The sequence below is a fragment of the Oncorhynchus keta genome, chromosome 25 (assembly GCF_023373465.1).
Source record: "Oncorhynchus keta strain PuntledgeMale-10-30-2019 chromosome 25, Oket_V2, whole genome shotgun sequence".
Lineage (NCBI taxonomy): Eukaryota > Metazoa > Chordata > Actinopteri > Salmoniformes > Salmonidae > Oncorhynchus > Oncorhynchus keta.
In genome coordinates this window covers 18,273,034-18,299,815 of record NC_068445.1, presented here as the reverse complement: position 1 = coordinate 18,299,815, position 26,782 = coordinate 18,273,034, and the positions used below count along the sequence as shown (strand labels likewise).

General features: G+C 40.4%; 2 protein-coding genes across 5 annotated transcripts; both read left to right on the top strand.

Annotated features, from left to right (window-relative positions):
• Window positions 1–3,045: 3,045 nt before the first annotated feature.
• Window positions 3,046–10,604, top strand: LOC118382026 (AT-rich interactive domain-containing protein 5A-like). 3 transcript variants are annotated; one of them, XM_052478788.1, is made up of 7 exons: window positions 3,046–3,136; window positions 4,605–4,687; window positions 7,493–7,648; window positions 7,874–7,926; window positions 8,499–8,596; window positions 8,693–8,852; window positions 8,978–10,604. In XM_052478788.1, exons 3-7 carry the CDS (start codon window positions 7,495–7,497, stop codon window positions 10,244–10,246), a joined length of 1,734 nt encoding a protein of 577 aa, XP_052334748.1. In that variant the 5' UTR covers window positions 3,046–3,136; window positions 4,605–4,687; window positions 7,493–7,494; the 3' UTR covers window positions 10,247–10,604. The 3 variants fall into 3 exon arrangements, with proteins under 3 accessions (XP_052334748.1, XP_052334750.1, XP_052334749.1); XM_052478790.1 differs by having other exon boundaries at window positions 3,049–3,096; XM_052478789.1 differs by lacking the exon at window positions 3,046–3,136 and adding an exon at window positions 3,166–4,455.
• A 322-nt stretch (window positions 10,605–10,926) lies between these two features.
• On the top strand, window positions 10,927–17,119 carry LOC118382027 (DNA replication complex GINS protein SLD5-like). Of its 2 annotated transcripts, none has more exons than XM_052478792.1 (8): window positions 10,927–11,243; window positions 11,429–11,515; window positions 11,611–11,724; window positions 11,829–11,926; window positions 12,060–12,148; window positions 12,301–12,391; window positions 14,298–14,402; window positions 14,678–17,119. In XM_052478792.1, exons 1-7 carry the CDS (start codon window positions 11,136–11,138, stop codon window positions 14,392–14,394), a joined length of 684 nt encoding a protein of 227 aa, XP_052334752.1. In that variant the 5' UTR covers window positions 10,927–11,135; the 3' UTR covers window positions 14,395–14,402; window positions 14,678–17,119. The 2 variants fall into 2 exon arrangements, with proteins under 2 accessions (XP_052334752.1, XP_035624792.1); XM_035768899.2 differs by having other exon boundaries at window positions 10,928–11,243; window positions 14,798–17,119.
• Window positions 17,120–26,782: the final 9,663 nt, after the last annotated feature.

Here is a 26,782-nt window from a genome sequence, read left to right as displayed (position 1 = left end):
TATCCTACCGATCCTCGACTTTGGCGATGTCATCTACAAAATGGCTTCCAACACTCTACTCAGCAAACTGGATGCAGTCTATCACAGTGCCATCCGTTTTGTCACTAAAGCACCTTATACCACCCACCACTGCGACTTGTATGCTCTAGTCGGCTGGCCCTCACTACATATTCGTCGCCAGACCCACTGGCTCCAGGTCATCTACAAGTCCATGCTAGGTAAAGCTCCGCCTTATCTCAGTTCACTGGTCACGATGGCAACACCCATCCGTAGCACGCGCTCCAGCAGGTGTATCTCACTGATCATCCCTAAAGCCAACACCTCATTTGGCCGCCTTTCGTTCCAGTACTCTGCTGCCTGTGACTGGAACGAATTGCAAAAATCGCTGAAGTTGGAGACTTTTATCTCCCTCTCCAACTTCAAACATCAGCTATCCGAGCAGCTAACCGATCGCTGCAGCTGTACATAGTCTATAGGTAAATAGCTCACCCTTTTTCACCTACCTCATTCCCATACTGTTTTTATACTGTTTTTTATTTACTTTTCTGCTCTTTTGCACACCATTATCTCTACCTGTACATGCCCATCTGATCATTTATCACTCCAGTGTTAATCTGCAAAATTGTATTATTCGCCTACCTCCTCATGCCTTTTGCACACATTGTATATAGACTGCCCATTTTTTTCTACTGTGTTATTGACTTGCTAATTGTTTAGTCCATGTGTAACTCTGTGTTGTCTGTTCACACTGCTATGCTTTATCTTGGCCAGGTCGCAGTTGCAAATGAGAACTTGTTCTCAACTAGCCTACCTGGTTAAATAAAGGTGAAATAAAAAATAAAATAAAAAAGATCCTTTGCTGTTGTTCTGGGATTTTCGCACCAAAGCACATTAATTTTTAGGAGACAGAATGTGTCTCTTTCCAGCGCGGTATGACGGCTGCGTGGTCCCATGGTGTTAATACTTGTATACTATTGTTTGTACAGATGAATGTGGTACCTTCAGGCGTTTGGAAATGGCTCCCAAGGATGATCCAGACTTGTGGAGGTTTGAGGCAATGAGTTTGAAGGTAGGCCTTGAAATACCTCCACAGGTACACCTCCAATTGACTCAAATTATGTAACTTAACTTATCAGAAGCTTCTAAAGCCATGACATCATTTTCTGGAATTTTCCAAGCTGTTTAAAGGCACAGTCAACTTAGTGTATGTAAACTTCTGACCCACTGGAATTGTGATACAGTGAATTATAAATTAAGTAATCTGACTGTAAACGATTGTTGGAAAAATTACTTGTGTCATGCACAAAGTAGATGTCCTAACCGAATTTCCAAAAATATAGTTTGTTAACAAGAAATTTGTGGATTGGTTGAAAGACGAGTTTTAATGAATCCAACCTAAGTGTATGCAAACTTCCGACTTCAACTGTATATACACTCTGTACAAAACATTAGGACCACCTTCTTAATATTGAGTTGCACCCCCTTTTGTCCTCAGAACAACCTCAATTTGTTGGGGCATGACTCTACAAGGTGTCGAAAAGATTCCACAGGGTTGCTGGCCCAGCAGCTTGCAGTTCTTGAAACACTCATGCCGGTGTGCCTGTCACCTACTACCATACCCTGTTCAAAGGCACTTAAATACATTGTCTTGCCATTCACCTTTCTGAATGGCACACATACAAAAACCATGTGTCAATTGTCAAGGCTTAAAAATCCTTCTTTAGCCTGTCTGCTCCTCTTAATCTACACTGATTTGAAGTGGATTTAACCAGTGACATCAGTAAGGGATCAAAGGATTCACCTGGTCAGTCTATGTCATGTGTTCCTAATGATTTGTACACAATGTATGTATATGTATGCAATTTGTGTATAAAAAATGTCCATGTTTTCATCAGCTTAATAAAAGTAAATTGTGAGTCAAATTAAATATTTAATCAACTGACATCAATATCACAATTGCACGAACCAGTAACAATCGTAATACAGTTATTACATATTACTTAACTATTTGATGTGACAAAAGCTAAGTTTTGTGAGAGCGCTCAGCACCTGCCCAAGTCATTAGTATATCAAAGGAAGAATTAATGTAGCGGGTTGAATCAAGGTAATTATTTTTCAACGGCAGTGAAACATGTGTTTTGTCTCAAAAAACTCCCTGTGAAATCTGGCCTGCCAACTGATAGGTTTGTTATTTTGACATTTAAAGGTTGAACATATATCCAAATGTCATACTCTATCTGCAACAAGTGGAAGACTACGGCCTATGCATTTCACTGAGATTTGAAACGTCTCTAGAGCAAAGCTGGATAAATAGTATCCTGCACCAATATTGACGGCTGTATTTGATTTGCTAGGTTTTTATTGAATACCTCCTAAGTTTATAGATACATTATGATTCAGCAAACCATTCCCATGGGTGAAATGCACATTTCAGTGTGGTAGAGACAGTTTTGTTGAAAAGATCAAAATATCAGATTTTGTTTAGGCTTATATGTAGGCCTAATCTTAGCTCATTTCAATGACTATCTAGACAAAATGTTTTTATTGCTATTAGGTCAACATGTGGATTGAAATGAAATGATACTAGATTACTTTTGATTTTTTTTGGGCATTCACAGATCAGATCAAATGATGACATAAAGAGCTGTTGTGTTGAAACGCCGTGCGATGTTTATTAACAGTGAGAATCGCAGAATGGTGAACTTACTAAATTACTGAGAGTTTGACTGTGTGATTTTAGATTGCTTCATGTGTAAATATTTTCTGTCTGGATTTTTAATGATTTGACTACAATGATCAAATATATAATCTGTTTTTGTTTTTTCATCTGTGTAGACTAGTCTAGTAAAACACATAAAATATTGCCTCAGGTAATCAATCTGAGAAAGGCTACATGAGAGTAAACAATTATTAAAACGGTGCTTCAATGTGCCTTGAGCCTATTATTAGGTGTTCACAAAGCTTCTATCAAAAACTCTAACTCCCAGACTCACTTGCTGGCCCCCGAGACATGACGAATGATGATCCACTGAAGACGTCTTATTTCGAGGTGTGCTGAATTAGAGGCGCTTCTTGAATAAGTTGTGCTGAAACAAGGTAAACGATCTTCAGGATTCAACGTATTGTTTTGTAATGAGTAAGTTTTTTTTTTTTAAATGTTAAGTACCATCAGCTTTCATTGTTTTAGTTGGAGAAGAATCTAAATGTTTTGGAAAATACACGTAGTTATAATGATGATGTAGGCTGGAAATTGTGGCACTGTTTAATAACATTTGCAATCAGACAACAGCCTATTGTTTTTAGTAACGTCGATCACACATTCAAATTTTAATCATACGAAATAAAATGTGATGGGAGGTTGTGAAATTGTGCTTAAGGTAGGCTACATTGCCTGGGGCAGGTAGGATATTGTAAGAATGCAAGTTAACTGACAAAAGTTTTTTTTAATAGAGACATAAATTACATGCATGTACGTACGTTCATACATGACAAGGGAAGTTTATGCAAATGTTATAATTTGTATACTAAATTAACTTTTTCGTTTAAAAAAAGCACCAAGCAGAAACATTTGAAATGCCTTATTCAAGCAATATAGAAATATTAGTAGCATTCCTAATTACTGGTTTGGAGCTCATAACACTGGAATACAACCCAGATATGGTCAATTGCAATTTATCAAGACTTAAGCAGGTTACTTTAAACTGTAGATTCATTTGAATGAGATAGAAAAATACTTGTGATTCATTGGAAGTACCTCAATTACATATCTTTTTCTTTAAAAAAGTCCTTCATACATTGACCAAAGTACATATTTGAACAGATGAAATAGAGAAGTTCTATAGAAAGCATGATTCATGCTGTAAACCACAGCTCAGGAAATGGCTGATCTCGAAAGAGAAGCATATATTGGGTGAGGAAGAGATAAGAATGTGGTTGTTCACAGTTCATGGACAATGACAAATACGTTTGACAGTTGTCAGGATGGAACATGGACCGATTCACTTTCAACCTTTTTATGTCTTATACATTCGGATCAGTAATACGGTTTTTCTCTGGCAGCTAAAAAAGACATGTTGTACCTAAAAATGATGGAGGGGTTTGGTCTTGGGTTTGGTGTATGATCATTTGTTTTCATTTATTCACCAACACATGCATATAAAAACTGAAAACCAAATAAAACTGTATGCCTTTTACATGACATTTCTCATTTTCATTCATGTTGTAATGCTTTCATATCAGGAAGGGTACCACATAACTGCGGTTAGACTCATAAGCAGGAAGTGGTTTTGTAACCATGTGGTTTTATATTAGAACTGAATTTTCTTTTGTCGGTACTGGAGTGTGTGTTAGTTTACAAAAGACTCAGTAATAGATCACAAGTCCACTCTTTCTTGCTGCTGGCACAGGACTGGAAATGCAACCATAGGGGAACTACAGAATCAGACTTTCACATAGGTAGGGTTTTATTGTGTCTTGTTCTGGATCACCTGGTCTGCCTGATGATGAATATTCTTTGCTTACAGTTCACACATGCCCTGTATGGAGTGGAGGATGTGTGCTCTCGCCTAGTTGTGACTGTTTTCCCCCCCTGTGTTCTGTGGCAGTATTAGATCCTGAAGGGGAGTGAGACACCAGTAAGAGACCAGTCAGGGAGGAGGGCAGAGGTGTGGAGGGGACACTGAACCAGGTGAGATGGGACACTGTCATTTATCACTCATAAGGACTCCAGGCAGCTTGAGACACTTTCAGTACGCTCACATCCTTAATTTCTTATTTGTGTTTCATTTCCCCACTGCTTTCAGTTCTCTATTTCTTCAAAAATCAAATAAGCATATCAAATATTAAGCTTGTGTAAGGGGTGAATTTTCTCTGAAAAATGGTATGTTTTCTTCTTCTTTACAGAAGTTGTAAAATAACAAAACCACAAGTCACCTGAAGTCACATGCATGTCTTCTCTGATATGTCTGAATTCATGTGTGGCCATACAATTTAAAAACATAAATATATCTAAAGGGAATGATTTCTACAATTAGAAAATGAAATGGAATGTGAAGTACAGAGGCTACCGAAAGTCGAGTGTTTGTTATTGATGATTGTATTTTATGTTTATGGTTTGCGTATGTTCATTGTGGCATAAATTCACAATTTTGTTTTGTCATCATCATAGGAAAATAATATTGCTAAGTGTCATGTTGCAATATCACAAGTCTGAACGTTTCAGCTTATTCACAAATGAGTAATAGGAGGAAGGTGATTATTTTATGTGGGAGTTAAGTGGGTGGTGTATTATGGAGTGTGAAAGAATATATGTACACATTTCCCTGTAATCTATCTACATATACAGAAACTGCAGGAGTTCCACTCAGACACAGTTCTGGTAATTGAAGATTTGAAAATAAAAGTTAGAGCAGAGAAGCATCAAATTTCCAAGACACTGATCTGAGATGAAAGACTGTGGTTTCTGTGGTGACAAGTGGACTGTTGATATCATCAACCTGGCACCAATCAACGTGATTCTTGTTGATACATTGACATCAACATCTCCTACGCCCTTTTCCAAAATGTGAATGTGGGGGAAATGTAGAGGCTGTTTACTGACAGTCTTTCACAGCGATATTCATGCTTATTTTAGTGTGTGGTTTACTGTGATGTATATTGTATGCTGGGCTTCATGACTCGGACTGCAGTTGTTTCCTGTATGAAACCAATGTCACATGGAGCTGACTGACATCTCTCTGTTTTGTGGTCCAGCCATGAATAGAATTAATTTATTCAATATAGTACACAAATAATTTAACAACTGGCTTGCTTATCTTATAGTACTTACTGTAAACCTGTTCAATAGTCATGTGCAACTAATGCATTACGTTTTTAGAAAAATACTATTGAATATTTTCTGGAAATGTATTGCCCTATATGACTAATCCATATTCCAGTCATACATGCTTTGTCTTTGTTCTTATGAAATTTGCATTGTAACTCATTGACTAACAGATTAGATGTGAAGATGGCTGTGTATGTCATTAACAATTATTCTACAACTCTGTAAAGTACTTAACCATTTAAAAATATATATTTAGTTGAAAATGACCTAAAACGCAACGTAACTCATTTATCCATAGCAAGAGAAAGAGTTGCAGCTGGCCAGTCAAGGCAGGAAGAAGAAAGTGAGAGAGCATTGCATGGTGTTAGTGGAGAAGCTCATGGATGAACGATGGGCTGTTGTAGCTAGGAACTGTATCTATGGGACAGCTGTAAAGAGCTGTGAGTCAGTCAGTGCTATCCCAAATAGGGGCCTACATCTTCACTATGACTCACCACTGGGTCCCGCTTCTCGGAACCAGTAACCACAGATAGGAACCTGATTCAATATGAAACTCTGGTTGACTTTTGCCTACAGTGCAGCATACACCACCGAAACAAAATAGTCTCTGTATTTGGTGATTCAGACTGGGATATTGTATTTAACATATGTTTTCATTTTCTACTCTCATTTGATGTAAATGCAATAAAAAATATCAAACTTCTACACTATCTGTCCATAACCCTGTGCAAATTGAACCTGTATGAATGAACCTGTATACAAAACCAATATTTTCCCTTTCAGAATTTGGACTGTTGCCAAAAATGATATTTTTACAAGTTTTTGGGAATTTCAGCTTCCTATACTTTTGTTATGTTAGTAAGTGTTAGTTTGATCAGTTTAACGTGTCATATACACTTCTCATCCTGACGAGTGCAGTGAATTTGAGGACATTTATTGGTGAGCACTGGGGTTAATTTCTGCTTGCCTCTACTGTTTCATTTCTCATTTGGTATCCACCGCATGTTGTGACTTTTCTACTCGTTAGTATTTGCTTACACAAAGCTTAAACAGAGTTCATAATAATCAATTCCTGAAATATGCCTCTGAAAACAACTCTATGCAACACCAGTAGCACTACTGATAATTGCAAACAAAATTTTCTTACTTCACTTTTTTTGCATGGAACAGATTCTAATCATGTGAACTACTTCCTACGCTACTCAGTCTTTGTCATTTCTAAATGACATTCATCCCATTCACTTTCATGTCAGTGGAAAATATATGTATAACAAAGGGCTTGTGAGTAAAGGCTTTGTGGAGGAAAGAGGCCTTTCATACTGTGTAAAAAAAAAAAAAACGATTCATACCTTCATATTTGTTATTACCAGGTCTAGACCATATGTCTATTGGTTTCCCTTTTGTACAGGATGTATGGTTACTTATTGAAAAGGGTGGTAAAAGCCAACTCAAATTCTAGTTGTCCAATAAAGGACAAGTAGTCTGAGAACTGACTTTGTTGCAATCAACAACATAAAAATGATTTCCTATTTTAAGATTGGTTTATTTGCTCATTGCAGTTCTGTTTTGAATAATTACAGGTAAAGTAATAGTATGCATTCCTGGAATTGGATTTGCATTTCTATAATTTCTCTCCCTCTTTTGTCGATCTGGTGGTCTCTACTGCAGCGATGGAGATTTCTGACTCGGCCAGTGACTGTGAGGAGAGGCCCAGTTCGAGCCCAATGGAGACAGAGGAGAGGTCCTTCATGGCAGGTTTGCACTGTTTCATGAAGGACCGTGGCACACCCATCGAGAGGATACCACACCTGGGATTTAAGCAGAGTGAGTCCATGTTCAAAGCATATAGCCATAGCTTTATCACCCAATCTCCATCTGCATACATTATTATATAGATTAATTTCCTCTGCTCAGAGCACCTCAATCTCGAGCGTAGTTTGAAGTAAATGCATGTGTTAAGACCATCTCATCATACTGTAGCTTCATAGCGAACATTATTAATTATATCATTGTGCAATGTCCCCATGGAGTTCAAATTTCTACTTGCAGTTAACCTGTGGAAAATCTACAAAGCTGTCGAGAAGCTTAGCGGTTACGACTCTGTGAGTACACCCATATATAGTACAGAATCATTCAATATCTTCACCAGACATAGGTTATTGCTGTTGATCATACATACAGAGATGGCAGTGGCAGCTACTCTCCTTGTATATATTTGTTATGTTGTCAAAGAGACCACGCAGCTTAGCATCTTGTGTGGCACATTAGCTTAGTTGACAGGATGTTAACATGATTGTTCCTACCACATTAAGAGCTGAGTCCACACTAGGCTGCCAACATGAACCTGGCCATGTATCCTACCGTTCTACTGCTTTGTTCTCTTTGGCTGAATGAAGTTTCCACTCTGTGGCATGTGTACACGCCCAATGCGCTGAGAGAGGAAGGGTTTCTCTGAAATGCCACTTGAGTCAGATTTCACAGGAGCTTGGCCAATAGGACCTGGTTCTCTATTTTAGTAATGGGCCATTCATTTAAGCTCCCTCCATATATTCTTAATTAGTTCCAAAAGACAGATTAAGCATTGTCTTATACTGTACGTCAAATATAGGAATAGTGATTCTGGATGAGTGTCTTAAAGGTGCATGTTTGCTCACTATGGTGTATGATCCAACAGGTGACATCACGGCGGCTGTGGAAGAATGTGTATGATGAGCTGGGCGGCAGCCCAGGCAGCACCAGCGCTGCTACCTGTACCCGCAGACACTATGAGAGGTGAGGACAGATACTGCTTTGCTCCCGCTAACCTGTCAGTCAAATCACTCCATCTCTACCTGTTTTCATGGTGTCATCTGTTTGTGTTAAATACAGGCTTGTTTTACCCTTTGAGAGACAGTTGAGGGGGGAGGAGGACAAACCTCTGCCTCCAAGTAAACCGCGCAAACAGTATAAGAGGAGTCCAGAAGGCAAGGGGAGCAAGTCTGAGGGCAAGAGGAAGAGACCCCATCTGGAAAAAGAGACAGACTCTGAGGTACCTCACCTTTTACCTGTTAATGGCCATTGTCATAACAAAGTCACTTCCTGTTCTTTATTACTCCTGCCTATGTACCCCACCTGTATGAGTGGAAATGACCTCTACATGTTGTCTTGTTACAGGGCCAGGTACATTCTACTCCATTGTCTCCATGGACTACTCCATCTGAAAGCCTCCACCCAGACCATCCTCCACCAATCAGTGAGACTACCGTGTGTGACGACCTCTCTTCCTCAGCATGCACCCTATCCCGCCCAGCCCAGGGCCCTACCTCATGCCCCTGGAGAGGAAGTCAGCTCCAGTCTGCTGCTGCAGATATCATCTCTCCTCTGGAGAAGAAGAAGCGTATGGCCCAGGCCAGCCTGAGCGAGTCCCAGGACTCACAGAGCACCAGTCAGGGTGACTGTAAGGGCAGGCCCTCTGTGATCCACTGCTCCCAGTCCCCAGAGCTGTTCCTTCCCAGCCGGACACGCACTACCTCTGAGGGCTCTCCTCTCCCTCCGTCCTCCTCCTCCTCCTCCCGTAGCCCGTCCCCCTACTCCATCTCTTCTGAGGACTGTCCAGCACTAACTGAAGACAGGCCCCCAGTACCAAAACCAGAAGTACCCCTTCATTTTTCCAGCAACCCTTTATCTGCCCACAGTGGGGTCCACAAGCCTCAGACCTGCAGCCCTGATGTCAAGGAATATGTTGGCTTCCCTGGAGGACAAAGAGATTTCCCTCTGGTCAGCCCCCTACCAGTTGAAACTGTCTCTATCAAAGGTCGAAGTAAAAACTCTGTATGGAGCCCTGTCTGCAATGGGAGTAACAGACATCCAGCTCACCAAATACCCCCACCAACGTCTTGTACATATACTGTTAGGTCTTGCTTGGTTCCATCCACCTCCAGTTTCACCAAGGTTTATCCCAAGTCTATGGAGTCTTTGCGGCCTATACCCTTTCAGCCAGGTTACACATTCCATCAGAACCCAAATAGGCCCATGTTGCATGATGACCGTCTGATCTATAGGAAGAAACTACAGATGGTCCCTCGACATTATCAGACGGAGAAGAAGCAGAAGTCCAGGACAATGTTGCCCAAGCCACTTCCAACTCAACAGCCTGTGTTCCACCCTAATGCCAGCATCCCAGTGTCCTACCTTATCCCAGCCTATGACAGGACAAGGGGAGGCTCTGGGCAGAAGCCACCTGTACACCCTCTCTTTATACCTACCCACGTCAGACTGTCCCAGTCCCAGACCAGCCCTATGTACCGCCATGTCCCAACGGGACACACACATACTTCCTCTTATGAGCCTGCTCTCTACTCCTATCCCTTTCACATTCCTATGTGTAATCCCCATACTGGATACAGCATCACTGATGTGCATTATCCTCACACCAGGCTTTGATAGCCCCACTCTCAGACTCAAGGCCTATTGACAATGTGACAAGTGAAACAGAGATAATGACAGTACCTGCTTCGTTCTAGATATTTTCAAAACTTGCCTCGAACACTGCTGCATTCTATGTGAGTGATCAACAGGGAAACATTGTTGTGATTGTTATGCTGAGATGTGCTCCCCTCCATGGCAACTGACAGAATTGCACTGATAAAAAGGACTATACTTTCTGTATTTGTAACAATAACTTTGAGGTTTACTGCAATGCACATGTGCTTTTACGGTATGATCCAATCATTTTACATTGATATAATATATGAAACAACACAGATTTATTTGTCTATTTCTGAATAAAATCTAAAACTATTCCTGTCTCATCCTAGCCTGCATTCTTTGGTAAGTAACCATGGTCTTTTTTTCTACAGTATTTTAATGACATTGGAGCCAAATTAAACTTCAAATTAACATGCTCCATGATAAATGTTTGAGAAATGGGACATAGCACTTGATCCATGGAAAGTAAACTACTGTTCATTAAATTAAATATTTCATAAATGTCCCTAGCACAGGGCAATGCCAGAGCTGAAATAAACATAGTTTTGCAAATAATACTTGTATTGTATTTACTGTAGGCGTAAACCAAACACTGCGCGTTTGTTGCGCACGTTTGAATATCTCCGAAGCCTTCACGCGTTGCATTCCGTTGGCGCGAACTTTAACCGGAAGTTTGTGGTTTTCTTTGTTGTTTCTGTGTTGTGCTGTCGAAATCGAGCTTTACAGTATTGTTATTTGTAGTTGTAATGTAGAATGTTAACATTCTGCGTAGTTCAGTACCAACGTTTTCTGGTCTGCCGTTGAATAATTATTGTAGACTAAGCAAGTCGGCTGAAGAGCACTCATGGCGGATGCGATGTCTGATGATCATGATGCCAGCGACATGAGCGGAGGAGATGACGGCCAAGAAGATGTGATGACTCCATCGGAACTGATTAGGAAACTGGAAGAGGTAGATAACTAACTAGCTAGCTAGCAATGTTCACTATACTGTAGCCAGACACACATGTTTTGCAATGCACGGATCCTGTCAATACAAAAAAAGACCTTGTCACTGCTGCTACTCTATCATAAAGTGTGTGTGTGTGTGTGTGTGTGTGTGTGTGTGTGTGTGTGTGTGTGCTCCTCTGCCCCCAGGCTTGGCTGAATGAGAAGTTCTCTCCTGAGCTTCTGGAGAACAAGTCAGAGAGGGTGGAGTGTTTGATGGAGCAGCTGACTCACATGGTAAATGGTGGTGGGGTGCAGCAGCTGTATCTCTGTGAGCATGAAGGTTCCAGTAATAATAACAGGACTACTACCTTGTGTGATTCTGTTGACAGGAGGCCAATCTGCAGCGGGTTAGGAAGGGTGATATGAAAGCCAGTGTCCACCGCATGGAGATTGACAGGATTCGCTATGTCCTCAGCAGCTACCTCCGCTCTCGCCTCCAAAAGGTAACAACATCCCAGCATGGTGTTTGATGATGTTCTTATGAGAGGGACTATAAATCAACGCTCGGACTGACACCGTTCTCTCTGGTCCTTTGTTACCGATGTAGATTGAGAAGTTTTTCCCTCATGTCCTGGAGAAAGAGAAATCTCGAGCGGAGGGAGATGCTTCGTTCCTGTCTCCAGAGGAGTTTGCCTTTGCCAAAGAGTGAGTGTTTTGTTGACGTTGACGTTTGTGGTTATCATGACTGTAGCTGGACGAAAGTCTGTGCGTTGTTTGAATGTCTTACTTACTTCCATTATTACTATCGTATGTGCTGTGTTCCATCTCTTCCATTCAGATATTTGGCCAACACAGAGACCTATCTGAAGGCTGTAGCTCTGAAACACATGCCCCCAAATCTACAGACAGTGGATATGCTAAAAGCAGGTGAGGCCTGGCAAGGTATTATTTACTATAAACAATATTCTGATGGGCTGCTTGTAAAAAATATCAGTGGCATAATGTTTAATGTGCATGGATGGAAGCATTGTATTCACATGCCACATGATTAACTCCCATGTGTAATGGTGTGTACCCAGTGCCAGAGCCCTGTCTGGACTCCTTTGTGTTCCTACGTGTGAGGGAGAGACAGGAAAACATCTTGGTGGAACCTGAGACAGACGACCAGAGGTACAGTATCACATATGAGCATTGGACTGATTGATGGGTGCTACAGCTTCACGAGAGCAGCTCCATTTTTATTTGGAAAGGCTTACTACTATCTCATTTTGATGACGAAGTATCAAGATTCAAGAATAAAGTCATGATTTGGATGTTATTTATGCAGCATATGTGGCAGAATATGTCTGTATGCAGTGCCTTGCCAAAGTATTCATCCCCCTTGGCATTTTTCCTATTTTGTTGCATTACAACCTGTAATTTAAATAGATTTTTATTTGGATTTCATTTACTGGACATACACAAAGTAGTCAATTGGTGAAGTGAAATGAAAAAAATTACTTGTTTCAGAAAAAATATATATCTTTAAATTAATAAAATAAAATAAACAACTGAAGTGGTGCATGCATATGTATTCACTCCCTTTGCTATGTAACCCCTAAATAAGATCTGGTGCAACCAATTACCTTCAGAACTCACATGATTAGTTAGATTGCACACAGGTGGAATTTATTTAAGTGTCACATGATCTGTCACATGATCTCAGTATATATATATATATATATACACCTGTTCTGAATGGCCCCAGAGTCTGCAACACCACTAAGCAAGGGGCACCACCAAGGAAGCGGCACCATGAAGACCACGGAGCTCTCCACACAGGTCATAGACAAGGTTGTGGAGAAGTACAGATCAGTGTTAGGTTATAAAAACAATCTGAAACTTTGAACATCCCACGGAGCACCATTTTAAATCTAATATGATTATGTTTTAAGAATATGGTACCACAGCAAACCTACCAAGAGAGGGCCATCCCACCAAAACTCAAAGATTACGCAAGGAGGGTATTAATCAGTGTCAACAAAGAGACCAAAGATAACCCTGAAGGAGCTGCAAAGCTCCACAGCAGAGATTGGAGTATCTGTCCATAGGACCACTTTAAGCCGTAAACTCTTCAGAGCTGGGCTTTATGGAAGAGTGTCCAGAAAAACAGCCATTGTTTAAAGAAAAAAAATAAGCCAACACGTTTGGTGTTCGCCAAAAGGCATGTGGGAGACTCCCTAAACATATGGCCATCAAGGAAAATGCTATGTCTGGTGCAAACCCAACACCTCTCATCACCCCAAGAACACCATCCACACGGTGAAGCATGGTGGTGGCAGCATCATGCTGTGGGGATGTTTTTCATCGGCAGGGTCTGGGAAACTGGTCAGAATTGAAGGTATGATGGATGGTGCTAAATACAGGGAAATTCTTGAGGGAAACCTGTTTCAGTCTTCCAGAGATTTGAGATTGGGACGGAGGTTCACCTTCTAGCAGGACAATGATCCTAAGCATACTGCTAATGCAACATGCGAGTGATTTAAGGGGAAACGTTTAAATGTCTTGGAATAGCCTAGTCAAAGCCCAGACCTCAATTCAATTGAGAATCTGTGGTATGACTTAAAGATTGCTGTACACCAGTGGAACCCATCTAACTTGAAGGAGCTGGAGCAGTTTTGCCTTGAAGAATGGGCAAAAATCCCAGTAGCTAGCTTATAAAGACATACCCCAAGACACTTGCAGCTGTAATTGCTACAAAAGGTGTCTCTACAAAGTATTGACTTTCTGCACGCTCAAGTTTTCTGTTTGTTTTCTGGTTTGTTTCACAATAACAAATACTTCAAAGTGGTAGGCATGTTGTGTAAATCAAATGATACATACCCCCCAAAAATCTATTTTAATTCCAGGTTGTAAGGCAATAAATAGGAAAAATGCAAAAGGGGGGTGAATACTTTTGCAAGCAACTGTATATGTGTGTTCTATTTACTGTTACTATCTGCAAGAATATACCAGCGTACTCCACAGACATTGTTTTGTTATTTATTTATATTCCTGGTCTTTTACTATTTGACATTTTTTGTCCATTTTCTTTCAGAGAGTATGTTGTGGATCTTGACGAGGGTTCTCAGCATCTGATGCGGTATCGCACTATAGCACCTCTGGTTTCAAGTGGAGCAGTACAGCTAATTTAACTGTCAAGGTACTCAACTAATAGGCCACACTGATTTCCCTCATATCTAATCTATGACACACACACACACACACACACACACACACACACACACACACACACACACACACACACACACACACACACACACACACACACACACACACACACATCCATACTGTGTTTTTAAAATATGTTGGAGTGTGCATTATTCCAATCCAAATCTTACGTAATAGACTGCTTTGTACTGACATCATTTTAATTTTTAGCCTTTGCTTTTTTCCCTGAACATGGTCTCTTGGCAGCATTACCAACACAACAATGAGGCAATTTGCCTCTGAACTGCAACACAACAGGCAGTATATTATGTTAGCACGTTTGCAGATCTGTCTCTGTAATAACATAGGCATACTCTATTTGGTCAGTTTTAGGTCCCTCTGTCCTTTGTTCAGTCCCACTTGTGATGGCTGATGACCAGAGGAACACTGACTCCCTTCATTGAACATTGCCTATATTGATTGAAGTACATTGAGAAGGGCTATATGGGCGTTATTTGTGGACTACTAACTCTTCAGAAGCCGGGCATAAACTGGAATGTCTTTTAAATATGTTACTGATTTACGTACCTGAGGACACTCATATCTCTCACATGAAGCCTGCTTTGAGTTGTAATGGTGATCATTGGATATATAGGAGGCTATAAGTGAGAGAGACTTGAGGATGACAGGAATACAATCATGTTATCTACATGTACATTATAAGGTTGAGTGGCACAAACAAATATAGGGAGTGTGTTTGTTGCTTGTACAATAAATGTGATTTGAATGGTGTAGAGAATGTCTCAGTGGTCATGTACAGTGTACACATATAATTGCCATTTGCAATTATATGTGAGAATACTCTTGCTTTCCAACCACGGTGCAAGCATGTCATTGCCATACATGAATTTGTATTTAGCGTGCTGTTGCTGCCTTGGTCTTATGATGTGGTCTATTTCAAATCTGGGTGTGTGAATTGCTTAGACCAATAGAAATGAAGATGTAGATTTATGTTTATAGACAGACTGATATTAATACTTTGACTCCATGGTATGATGTCAAGTCCCCTGTTTTGGGGACCTGTGTGTTTCTAGTGCCGGTTCCGATCGCTTAAATCACAATGTGGACACAAAATGGCTTGCATTGAGCGGTAGCCCTGATTCTCACGCATAGGAGAGTCTCTTCTGCCTTTGTGAAGCATGATAAGAAATCTGACACCACTTGAAGCTGGGATATCCCTCCTACCATTTAATTTGGTCTTCCGACTGTCAACTCCTGCCTGAACCCTAAGTCACAGCCACTAACAATGCATATGCCTGGAATCCTTACATCGTAACGCAGAAGGAGAGTGGATTCGTCTCTGTAGCACATTCAGAAGTCGATTTATAGCCAGCAATCTAAAGTAATTCATAGATTTCTGTTTGTCATAGATGGACAAGATTAATATGAGATAAAAGGTGAGTTCCTAACGAGTTCTGGAAGCCAAGCTAGAGCTCTGAGATGTTCACAATGATGGGGTCAGACGTTTAGAAAATATGTACACTTTCTCTAACACTAAATATATAAATATGTCTCTTACAGTTATACTATAGTTAGAAAAAGTACAAGTAATTTCAAGTCTTATGCATACAGTTTTGTGGAATAGGAAATGTATCATATTTGTACTGTGTATTTGAGCTTGTGCCCTAAACTGACTACACCTAACTATTTTTACCAGAAAGGTGAGATTTGAACCTTTCTTGGAGTATGCAGTGTTATTGTTTATGGCCCTCTCATGATAAATCATTACTTTTGGGGATTACGTAGATTACATTTTCAGTTGCATTTAAGAGGTTAAGTCTTTAGGAATAGGACCTTGTCTCACGTTGCCCCCTAGTAAATAATGGTTGATCAGCCATAAGCTGTGCACCAACGGTCCACAAAGACACAAGCTGTTTGTAGGTGAGAAGAACACACCTGCATCATTACATGCATTAATCTTACACACATCCAATGACACCCAGAATCCCTCTCTTTCTATGCATCAGTAAAAACATCTCAGTTGTGTGATAATTTATGAAAGGTCATGCACATACAAACTATGTACTGTACAGTACCTTCAGGAACTAAAAAATTGAGGGAGTGTACAATTGGCATGCGGACTGCAGGAATGTGCCATTCATCTGCAGCCATCACCTCATGCCTCAGCATGATAATGCACGGCCCCATGTCTCAAGGATCTGTACACAATTCCTGAAAGCTGAAAATGTCCTAGTTCTTCCATGGCCTGCATACTCATTTACATTTAAGTCATTTAGCAGACACTCTTATCCAGAGCGACTTACAAATCAGACATATCACCAATTGAGCACGTTTGGGATGCTGTGGATCAACGTGTAGGACAGCGTGTTCCAGTTCCTGCCAATATCCAGCAACTTCGCACAGTCATTGAAGAGGAGTGAAACAACATTCAACAGGCCACAATCAACAGCCTGATCAACTCTATGCAAAGGAGATCGTCGCGCTGCATGAGGCAAAAGGTGGTCACACCAGATACTGACTGATTTTCTGATCCACGCCCATACCTATTTTTTTAAGGTATCTGTGACCAACAGATGCATATCTGTATTCCCAGTCATATCAAATCCATAGATCAGGGCCTAATTTATTTATTTAAATGGACTGAGTTCCTAATATGAACTGAAACTCAGTAAAATCTTTGAAATTGTTGCATGTTGCATTATTTTTTTTATTGAGATTATTTATGCTTGTCATAACAAAGGGGTTGAATATTTATTGACTCAATTTCAGCTTTTCATTTTTAATTCATTTGTTGAACTGTCCAAAAACATAATTTCACTTTGAGATTATGGGGTATTATTGTGTGTAGGCCAGTGACCAAAAGCTCAATTTAATCCATTTTAAATTCAGGCTGTAGCACAACAAAATATGGAAAAATTCAAGGGGTGTGAATACTTTCTAAAAGGCACTGTAGTTTCACCCACTATATTTGGACAAATATTGAATCATACTTTGCCATTAATGCTGATATTGCAGGGCTTAAATGCTTGTGATTAAATATGAACTGAAGGTGATGCAAGTTAGAATGGGTCATGTTTAATATCTCAGTTTTTAGTAGTCATGGTTTTTCCGGTTATTAGGCTACATCTGGTTGACTCAATATCATCAGCTCATGGTTCTTTATGGCTCATTGGAAAGATAATCAACCAAGGGTTGTAATTGCATCAGCGTTACAGTATGGAGAACTGCAGCTCATCCACTTCTAAATAACTAGGTCAGTGAGTAATACTGTGTGCGTGAGATAGTTTTGTTGGGGAAATGATATGTCCCTAAGCAAAACCTTCTGAAGAGAGACAGTGTTTTTTTTATAGGAAGGTAGTGTGTTGCATCATTTGTTTTTTTCTGAAGCATTTCAAAAGTAATATATTTTCATGACATCACCAGTTGAACTATTAAACTTTAATACTATGAGCCAGGGATCATCAAATAGATTCAGCCGCGGCCCGTTTTTTCATGACAGGATGGTCGGGGAACCGGAAAACCTCATTACAAATCATTTGTAGACTGCAAATTAACTGCAAGAAGCCAAATCAGATATGTTTGACTAAAACATAATAATTTCTAACCTTGCTTACATTTGCATACAATCACGTCTTTCTGTTATGCATGGGAATACTTGGTAACAGATTTCTTAAGTTAAAATCACTTAGAACTCATTTCCTGTGGGTTTTACAGTCTTATGTCCAACAATACAAATTCCACAAAAAATGCATTTTTTTAATTACATTTTTTCCCCAGAGGACTTGGGGGGCCAAATAAAACCACTCGCAGGCCAAATTCAGCTGGGGAACCCTGCTATAAGTCATACCAGGGTGGCGTGGCTGAAATGATGTCCTTCAAAGACTGAATTATTTGATGATAATAATGATAGGTTGGCTTCTTCTTGGCTTACTAATTTTAACAGCTGAAAGAGAAGGGCTCACACTGCCATACCAGTGAGCTCATGGTCTTTGAGACAGAGTTTAGCTATGTGCTGCAGTACATGCCACAACACATTATTAGGCTACATCTGGTTGACTCAATATCATCAGCTCAGGGTTCTTTACGGCTCATTGAAAAGATAATCAACCAAGGGTAGTAATTGCATCAGCGTCACAGTATGGAGAACTGCAGCTCATCCTCTTCTAAATAACTAGGTCATTGAGTAGTACTGTGTGTGTGAGATGGTTTTGTTGAGGAAATTATATGTTCTGGGGTTTACAGAGAAAATCATCACTTGTTTTTTCTGAAGAATTTAAAAAGTGATATATTTTCATCACATCACCAGTTAAAACCACCAGCGGGCCAAATTCAGTTGGGGAACCCTGCTATAAGCCATACCAGGGTGGCGTGGCTGAAATTATGTCCTTAAAAGACTGAATAATTTGATCATAATAATGATAGGTTGACTTCTTTTTGACTTACCAAGTTTAACAGCTGAAAGAGAAGGGCTCACACACATTGCCAAATCAGTGAGCCCATGGTCTTCCAGACAGATTTTAGCTACCTGGTGTAGTATATGCCACAACATCTCATCTGGAAACCTGACCTGTGCAGTTGCATATACAGTGGGGCAAAAAGTATTTAGTCAGCCACCAATTGTGCAAGTTCTCCCACTTAAAAAGTTGAGAGAAGCCTGTAATTTTCATCACAGGTACACTTCAACTATGACAGACAAAATTAGAAGAAAAAAGTCCAGAAAATCACATTGTAGGATTTTTAATGAATTTATTTGCAAATTATGGTGGAAAATAAGTATTTAAAAAATAAAATGCAGACAGATAATTTGTTAATTTGCCATGGTGGGATCTTTTTGTGTAGGTAAAATTGATTATGTGAGAAATGGTGGTGGAAATATTGATATAATAACCATCATATCGAAGTAAACTTGGAGTCACGTGATAATAATGATGATAATGATAATGGCGCCGGAGGAGATGGCTGCCGTTTTACGGTCCGCTAACCAATTGTGCTGTTGTGTGTGTTTTTATTGCGTTATTTGTAACCTATTTCACATTATGTAACATATCTTATGTTTCACCGAGTCGTGGCTGAATGAAGTGATGAATAACATAAAGCTGGCGAGTTTTACGCTGTATCGACAGGATAGAACAGCTGCCTCTGGTAAGACAAGGGGTGGTAGTCTATGTATATTTGTAAACAACAGCTGGTGCATGAAATCTAATGAAGTCTCAAGGTTTTTCTCGCCTGAGGTAGAGTATCTCATGATAAGCTGTAGACCACACTATTTACCAAGAGACTTTTCATCTATGTTCTTCGTACCTGTCTATTTACCATCACAAACCGATGCTGGCACTAAGACCGCACTCAATGAGCTGTATACAACCATAAGCAAACAGGAAAACGCTCATCCAGAGGCGGCGCTCCTAGTGGCCGGGGAATTAAATGCAGGGAAACTTACAGTGCCTTGCGAAAGTATTCGGCCCCCTTGAACTTTACGACCTTTTGCCACATTTCAGGCTTCAAACATAAAGATATAAAACTGTATTTTTTTGTGAAGAATCAACAACAAGTGGGACACAATCATGAAGTGGAACAACATTTATTGGATATTTCAAACTTTTTTAACAACTCAAAAACTGAAAAATTGGGTGTGCAAAATTATTCAGCCCCTTTACTTTCAGTGCAGCAAACTCTCTCCAGAAGTTCAGTGACGATCTCTGAATGATCCAATGTTGACCTAAATGACTAATGATGATAAATACAATCCACCTGTGTGTAATCAAGTCTCCGTATAAATGCACCTGCACTGTGATAGTCTCAGAGGTCCGTTAAAAGCGCAGAGAGCATCATGAAGAACAAGGAACACGCCAGGCAGGTCCGAGATACTGTTGTGAAGAAGTTTAAAGCCGGATTTGGATACAAAAAGATTTCCCAAGCTTTAAACATCCCAAGGAGCACTGTGCAAGCGATAATATTGAAATGGAAGGAGTATCAGACCACTGCAAATCTACCAAGACCTGGCCGTCCCTCTAAACTTTCAGCTCATACAAGGAGAAGACTGATCAGAGATGCAGCCAAGAGGCCCATGATCACTCTGGAAAGAACTGAAAACTGCTGTTCACAAATGCTCTCCATCCAACCTCACTGAGCTCGAGCTGTTTTGCAAGGAGGAATGGGAAAAAAGTTCAGTCTCTCGATGTGCAAAACTGATAGAGACACCCCAAGCGACTTACAGCTGTAATCGCAGCAAAAGGTGGCGCTACAAAGTATTAACTTAAGGGGGCTGAATAATTTTGCACGCCCAATTTTTCAGTTTTTGATTTGTTAAAAAAGTTTGAAATATCCAATAAATGTCATTCCACCTCATGATTGTGTCCCACTTGTTGTTGATTCTTCACAAAAAAATACAGTTTATATCTTTATGTTTGAAGCCTGAAATGTGGCAAAAGGTCGCAAAGTTCAAGGGGGCCGAATACTTTCGCAAGGCACTGTACATCTGTTTTATCTAATTTCTACCAGCATATTAAATGTGCAACCAAAGGGAAAAAAACTCTAGACCACCTTTACTCCACACCCAGAGACGTGTACAAAGCTCTCCCTCGCCCTCCATTTGGCAAATCTGACCATAATTATATCCTCCTGTTTCCTGCTTACAAGTAAAAACTAAAGCAAGAAGCCAGTGACTCTGTCAAATAAAATGCTAAGCTACAGGACTGTTTTGCTGGCACAGACTGGAATATGTTCTGGGATTCTTCCGATGGCATTGAGGAGTACACCACATCAGTCACTGGCTTCATCAATAAGTGCATTGATGACGTCGTCCCCACAGTGACTGTACATACATACCTGATAGAGGAATTTTTAAATTCCCTTATGTTTTATTACCAAAGCCAATCAAATTCACACTCATTTCTAATTCATGATAAGTTGTAAGTTTATCATTTGCATGAATTAGCAAGAGACCAGTCTTAAAAAACAAGTTCAGCATTTATTCTTGATGAGTACTAAATGCTCACACACATTACCACAGGTTATAAACTGAAAATGACGTCAGCGTTTTCCAAACTTTCCATTTCACAAACAGAGGGCCCCTCTAATTCTCAAGCCTCCGCGTTATCAGCACGAAGTCAAGGCCAGTCAGCATAAATCAACATTCCCAACCATTTTGGAGATGGCCCGTTCCCACCACCTGGAGATTTGTACAACTGAATGAACTTAAAGAACAGACCTTCATTGTTACTAAACTTCTTGACTACATTATATACAATTGTGAAAGGGAGCAAGAGGGACAGTACATTATAGCATTCGCACTAGTCAGTTTCTGATTGGAATGTATACATAATTAGTCATTTCAAACATATTTTCCTCTATCAATCCTCCCTTTGATCAAATATTATACATTCAATTCTACATCTAGTTTTATTTAATCATAAAAAATGAAAGTATAAACGAACTTATCTAACCTTTTTATAGAGGTTTATCAGATTATCATATGAATAGACAAATAATCAACAAATCAATTATAAATGTTTATCCAACTCTCCACATTTCATTAATCAATTCTAACCTTAACTCCAACTGTTTTTAAACCTACATCAGAATCATAACACTTCCTTCCGGATTTTCGTCACGGCCTTCATTAAAAAAACAGTTTAATCATGGAAACAAATTACAATCTAATTCCCTTTATCTCAACACTAGCCTCATCAAACATAAATTCCCCACAAATGACAGATCCGGATTCGTCCACTTCCTCTGTAGACATGCCTTCAAGTCCTCCACAGGTCAGAATCTGGAATCGGCCCATAACGCACCATCTGTTGGGTCATTGATCTTTCCAGAGTCCTGGAAACAAGGCCTCGCACACAGGGAATTAGACAACAGCCGCATAAAATTAAAACAGTCATACAGGTAGATACAGCCCAAAACACCGTGATTACAACACTTTTCCATTTTCCAAATGTACTATCATACCAATTAGTCAGGGAAGGATCCACCCCAGAGTTTTCTGCCAACTCGTGAGCCAGGGTGGTCAAACCAGCTAAGGCTTTGGTCACAGATCCGTCCGGAGCTGTGTCATTCGGGATGAAAGTACAACACATGTTCCCGAAGATCACACATACTCCTCCCTTTTCAGCCAATAACATATCCAATGCAATTCTATTCTGCCAAGCCATCAGACTGGTTGCTTCAGTCTGTTCTGCCAACCCTTTAATCGCATCTCTGGAATAATTGATAAAGCGCTGTTGATTATAATAAATATAATTAATCCAGTCTACATTCTTATTGAGAGTAGACCACCAAAAATACTTGACTCTAATCCTGCTAGTATCTGATTTCTTGCCTTGAACTCATCCGGCACCCTCGTGGAACCCCAATGTTATCAATATATACTCTGTCGTCAAAAGACCCCGATGGAGCATCCCTTCTCTCTCGTTTGACTAACTTCATGTCTTGGTGTTGTATGAGTGTAAAGGCATTCCTATATGTACTAGAGCACATAGTCCAGTCCAATCAGTCGGTAATACCGGCCACAAATTCATTCCCCCGCACAACCACCAGATATATATGCCATTTAGCAGACGCTTTTATCCAAAGCGACTTACAGTCATGTGTGCATACATTCTACGTATGGGTGGTCCCGGGAATCGAACCCACTACCCTGGCGTTACAAGCGCCATGCTCTACCAACTGAGCTACAGAAGGACCACTATGTCAGCCCTGGCCACCTTCAACATTTTGAAATCTCCAGAGTTCAACCAGCCTGTCAAATCAGACATGGTCTCGTCAGTGGTAATATTCTCTGTCTTATTGCAGGTACCAACTTCCCCCACGTATTTCCCGTGTGTACTGTATCTGGCCAAACAGTAATATTCTCCTCTCGTCACGGTAAAGGGAGGAAGTCTTGATTTAAATGGAACCTGGAGATATAAATAGTGTAAATCAATACAGCTATCATTACTTGGCATTCCTGCTTTCATGAACAGCTTTACCATACATGCCATTCACTTACTATACTCCACCTTCAGAGAATCTTAGGTAACATCCCATTTCCCTCATCTAGCACATGAGTCAAATGATCCTCTTTGGCACTTTCCGGGGGATCATGGTGAATCAGGAATATGGCCCCCACAATAAAACAGCTCAGGACGGTCAGTGCACACGTGAAGCCCCACCCTCTCCCCGAGAACATATCAACAGCCAGAGGCCAAGCCATCACTTCACTTCTATGAACGCTCACAGCTGGGGAAAGGTCAGGTATAGGGAATCTTCAGAAGGAGTTTGACCCCCGTTCCATATGGGTCACGGTTCCTCTCCTCCTTCTGTGACCGCTCGACAGTGCCAGTATGACCCACCCTCTTACAATGTGTGACATGTACCCAGGTAGCTCTTTCGGCTATTCTCACAGCGAAGGCAGTCACCAGTAGTACTTGGAATGGTCCCTCCCAACGAGGCTGCTTCCATTTTTTTTTTTTCTTCAGTGATCGGATCCAGATCCAGTCTCCTGGTTGAATCTCGTGTGCCACCTCCCTCTGTAGTTCTCCTGCTGGGCATAAAACTTTTGACATACGGGTTTGATTAATGAACCACCTCCTCATGTGTTCCACCATACTGCTTTCTATTTCTACATTTGCTTCCTCCAATCGCCCTAATTGGGACATTCTATAGGGTCTACCAAAAACCTTCTCAAATGGAGATAGCCCCTCCTTATCAGGGGTTATTCTAATAGTCATTAACACTATGGGCAGGCATTTTACCCAGTACATTCCAGTACTTAGGTGTGTTTTCCTTAATCGACCTTTTACCGATCGATTCATGTTCTCGATAAGGCCAGCGCTTTGGGGGTGATAAGAACAATGTTTCTTCATATTTATATCCAATTTCTGACCTATATGATCAATTACTTGATTAGAAAAATGGGAACCATTGTCGCTATAGTTTTCTGGTAATCCGAATCGCGGAATTATCTCCTGACATAATGCTCTAGCCACTGTTTCTGCGTCTGCTGAGGATGTAGGAAACGCTTCTACCCATTTGGTATATTTATCAATTATTGTTAAACACCACTTCTTGTTTTCACTCTTAGTTAATTCAATATAGTACACCGTGAGCAAAAGTTTTTAAAATAGTTAGTTATTCCATATGCTACAAAGTGCTGTTTAACCATTCCTACCATCCCCCCTGTTGATACATGGCTTTGCCCATGTATCAATACAGCAGCATATTTAAACAGTGACTTAGGTAAAACAGGTAGATTCCCTTTATGCCAAATACCTCCTCTATCTACAGCTCCCATTCTGACCCATTTAGTAACTTATTTACCCACTATGTTATCTTTGCTCTTCCTGGCCCCCCCTCTAACTTCTCTGCTCTCCCACCTTCAAGGTCTCTGCGGTGCGGGGGAGGGCTCCTCTGTATGTTTCTCATGTTTTCCAAATTTGAACTACATGGGAACTACAAACCCATGGACCCTCTTTTAGAAAAAAAAATGTCTATGAGCGGCTTTTCTCCAAATTCCTTAATCAATCTATCTTAATCCCAACAATAATCCTAACTCCTCATAGATGTCCTATATTCCTGTTAAATATAATACTATTTAAAAACTTATAATCTAATAGATGCTAACCATATTAAAAATCCTTCCTACACTAACAAGCCCTCTCCTTGGGGACCCTCAGTATTCTATCTGACAATAACATGGGTTTAATATGTGTTGCAAAGTGTGGAATAAAACTTTGGTCCTGGAAAACAGAGTAAAGCAGAACAAAGCATTCTTATACCCCATCTGGTCCTCTCAGCTATTCTTATCCAGCATCAGGTGGGCACCATGCCACCCTTCACGACAGGGAGAACAAACATACATGGGTCATCCTCAGTCAGTAAATAATACAGGAATTAGGGTCAGAAATCCAGTAACCACCATACCGGTATACTTACCAAACCAGTCTCCCAACCAGGGTGGACAGTCAGACTCCTCTACCCCCGCCATGGTCCTCATCTCAGCAGATAGTGCATCAAGCCCATTTAAGGCCCTTAGATATACTACCATCTGGCCTAGTGTTATTAGGGATATACGTACAACATTGTTCACTGAACATTTGTAGACTCCCCCCTGACTAGCAAGAAGCATATTCTAAGCAAGTCCATTCTGTATAAGACAGCCACAAATTGTCCCTACCATCAAAACCAGTCTCCGTGCCTCATTGATCAATAGCTGAATAGTCTAACATTAATTACCTGAATGGGATTTTTAGCATAGTGGTGACAGGTTCGGTCCAGGGGTGATAGAGGAGTGTGTCTGGCCCCGCCCGATCCGTCTGAGACCTCCGGTTTTGGCAGTACCTTAATAGAAAACACACCCACCGTGTCTGTCCCGGTCCCTTGCAGTCCGGGGGTGCAAGTGCCTGCATCAGAGAGCTTAATAGTTTTGATGGTTAGTAGGATTTCATCACCTTTACAAAGTTCAACAGTGCTCCCAGGTTTCCCCCATATCATGGAAAGCCTATCCACCTTTGTGGGGTCCCCTATGCTATAAGATATCCTCTTCTCCAGTCCCAAAACTGTCCCAAGTAGGTTATCATACGGACACCCTCCCCTATTACACAGGTAATGTCTCCCGTCTTTTGACACTCCTGTAACCTAGTGTTAAAACCAAACAAAAATATCTCAATTTCTTCCCTGCCCTGTTGGCTCTAAATATGTTATCTTCCACTATTTATTCTCAATGATAAATATGACTTTCTCTCTGTTACAATACCAAATCCCTAATAGCCCATTCAAAAACTTCACAGCTAATGTTATAAGACAGAATCCTGAACCACTTTCTCATTTGCGGTTCAAACCTTAATTCTAACCCTCAAACAAAACTGCTTCATTTCTAATGAATTTACCTTAATACTAGTAACTCAATATGACCCCATTCATTATACAAATGACTCTCCCCCGAGGCTGATCAGACCTTGGGAGCCAGTCATGATAAGGTCAAAAGGTCATACCATATTAGGCATAAAGAACCCTTTATCTTTTGAATAGAAATAGTCACCTGTATAATTCAAACCCATAAAAAAAACATCTCATACGGTTCCATATGTGAGCCTGTCTCTTTAAAATACCCTTGCACTAAACAAACAGTTCTAACAGTTGTTCCATGTGTATAATTTGCAGACCTTTTTCAATTTGGTCGTTTAAAGCTTCTCTCCCCAAAGTTATAATCCCAGGAGGCCTCTGAAGTGTGCCACCACACCCCTAACTATCATTCCCTAATGTTATTTCGAATCAGAAACTCAATAAGTGAACTATAACTAAACCTAATGATAATTCCCCTTTGACTCAAATCATTAATCATAAGTTTTAAACATCGTCTACGGA

Coding starts and splice junctions, on each gene's coding strand:
- LOC118382027 (XM_052478792.1), top strand. CDS start 11,136: ATGGCGGATGCGATGTCTGATGATCATGATGCCAGCGACATGAGCGGA. Junction 11,725..11,828: donor TCCGCTCTCGCCTCCAAAAG/GTAACAACATCC, acceptor TTACCGATGTAG/ATTGAGAAGTTTTTCCCTCA. Junction 12,392..14,297: donor CCTGAGACAGACGACCAGAG/GTACAGTATCAC, acceptor ATTTTCTTTCAG/AGAGTATGTTGTGGATCTTG.
- LOC118382026 (XM_052478788.1), top strand. CDS start 7,495: ATGGAGATTTCTGACTCGGCCAGTGACTGTGAGGAGAGGCCCAGTTCG. Junction 7,927..8,498: donor AGCTTAGCGGTTACGACTCT/GTGAGTACACCC, acceptor ATGATCCAACAG/GTGACATCACGGCGGCTGTG. Junction 8,853..8,977: donor AAAAAGAGACAGACTCTGAG/GTACCTCACCTT, acceptor GTCTTGTTACAG/GGCCAGGTACATTCTACTCC.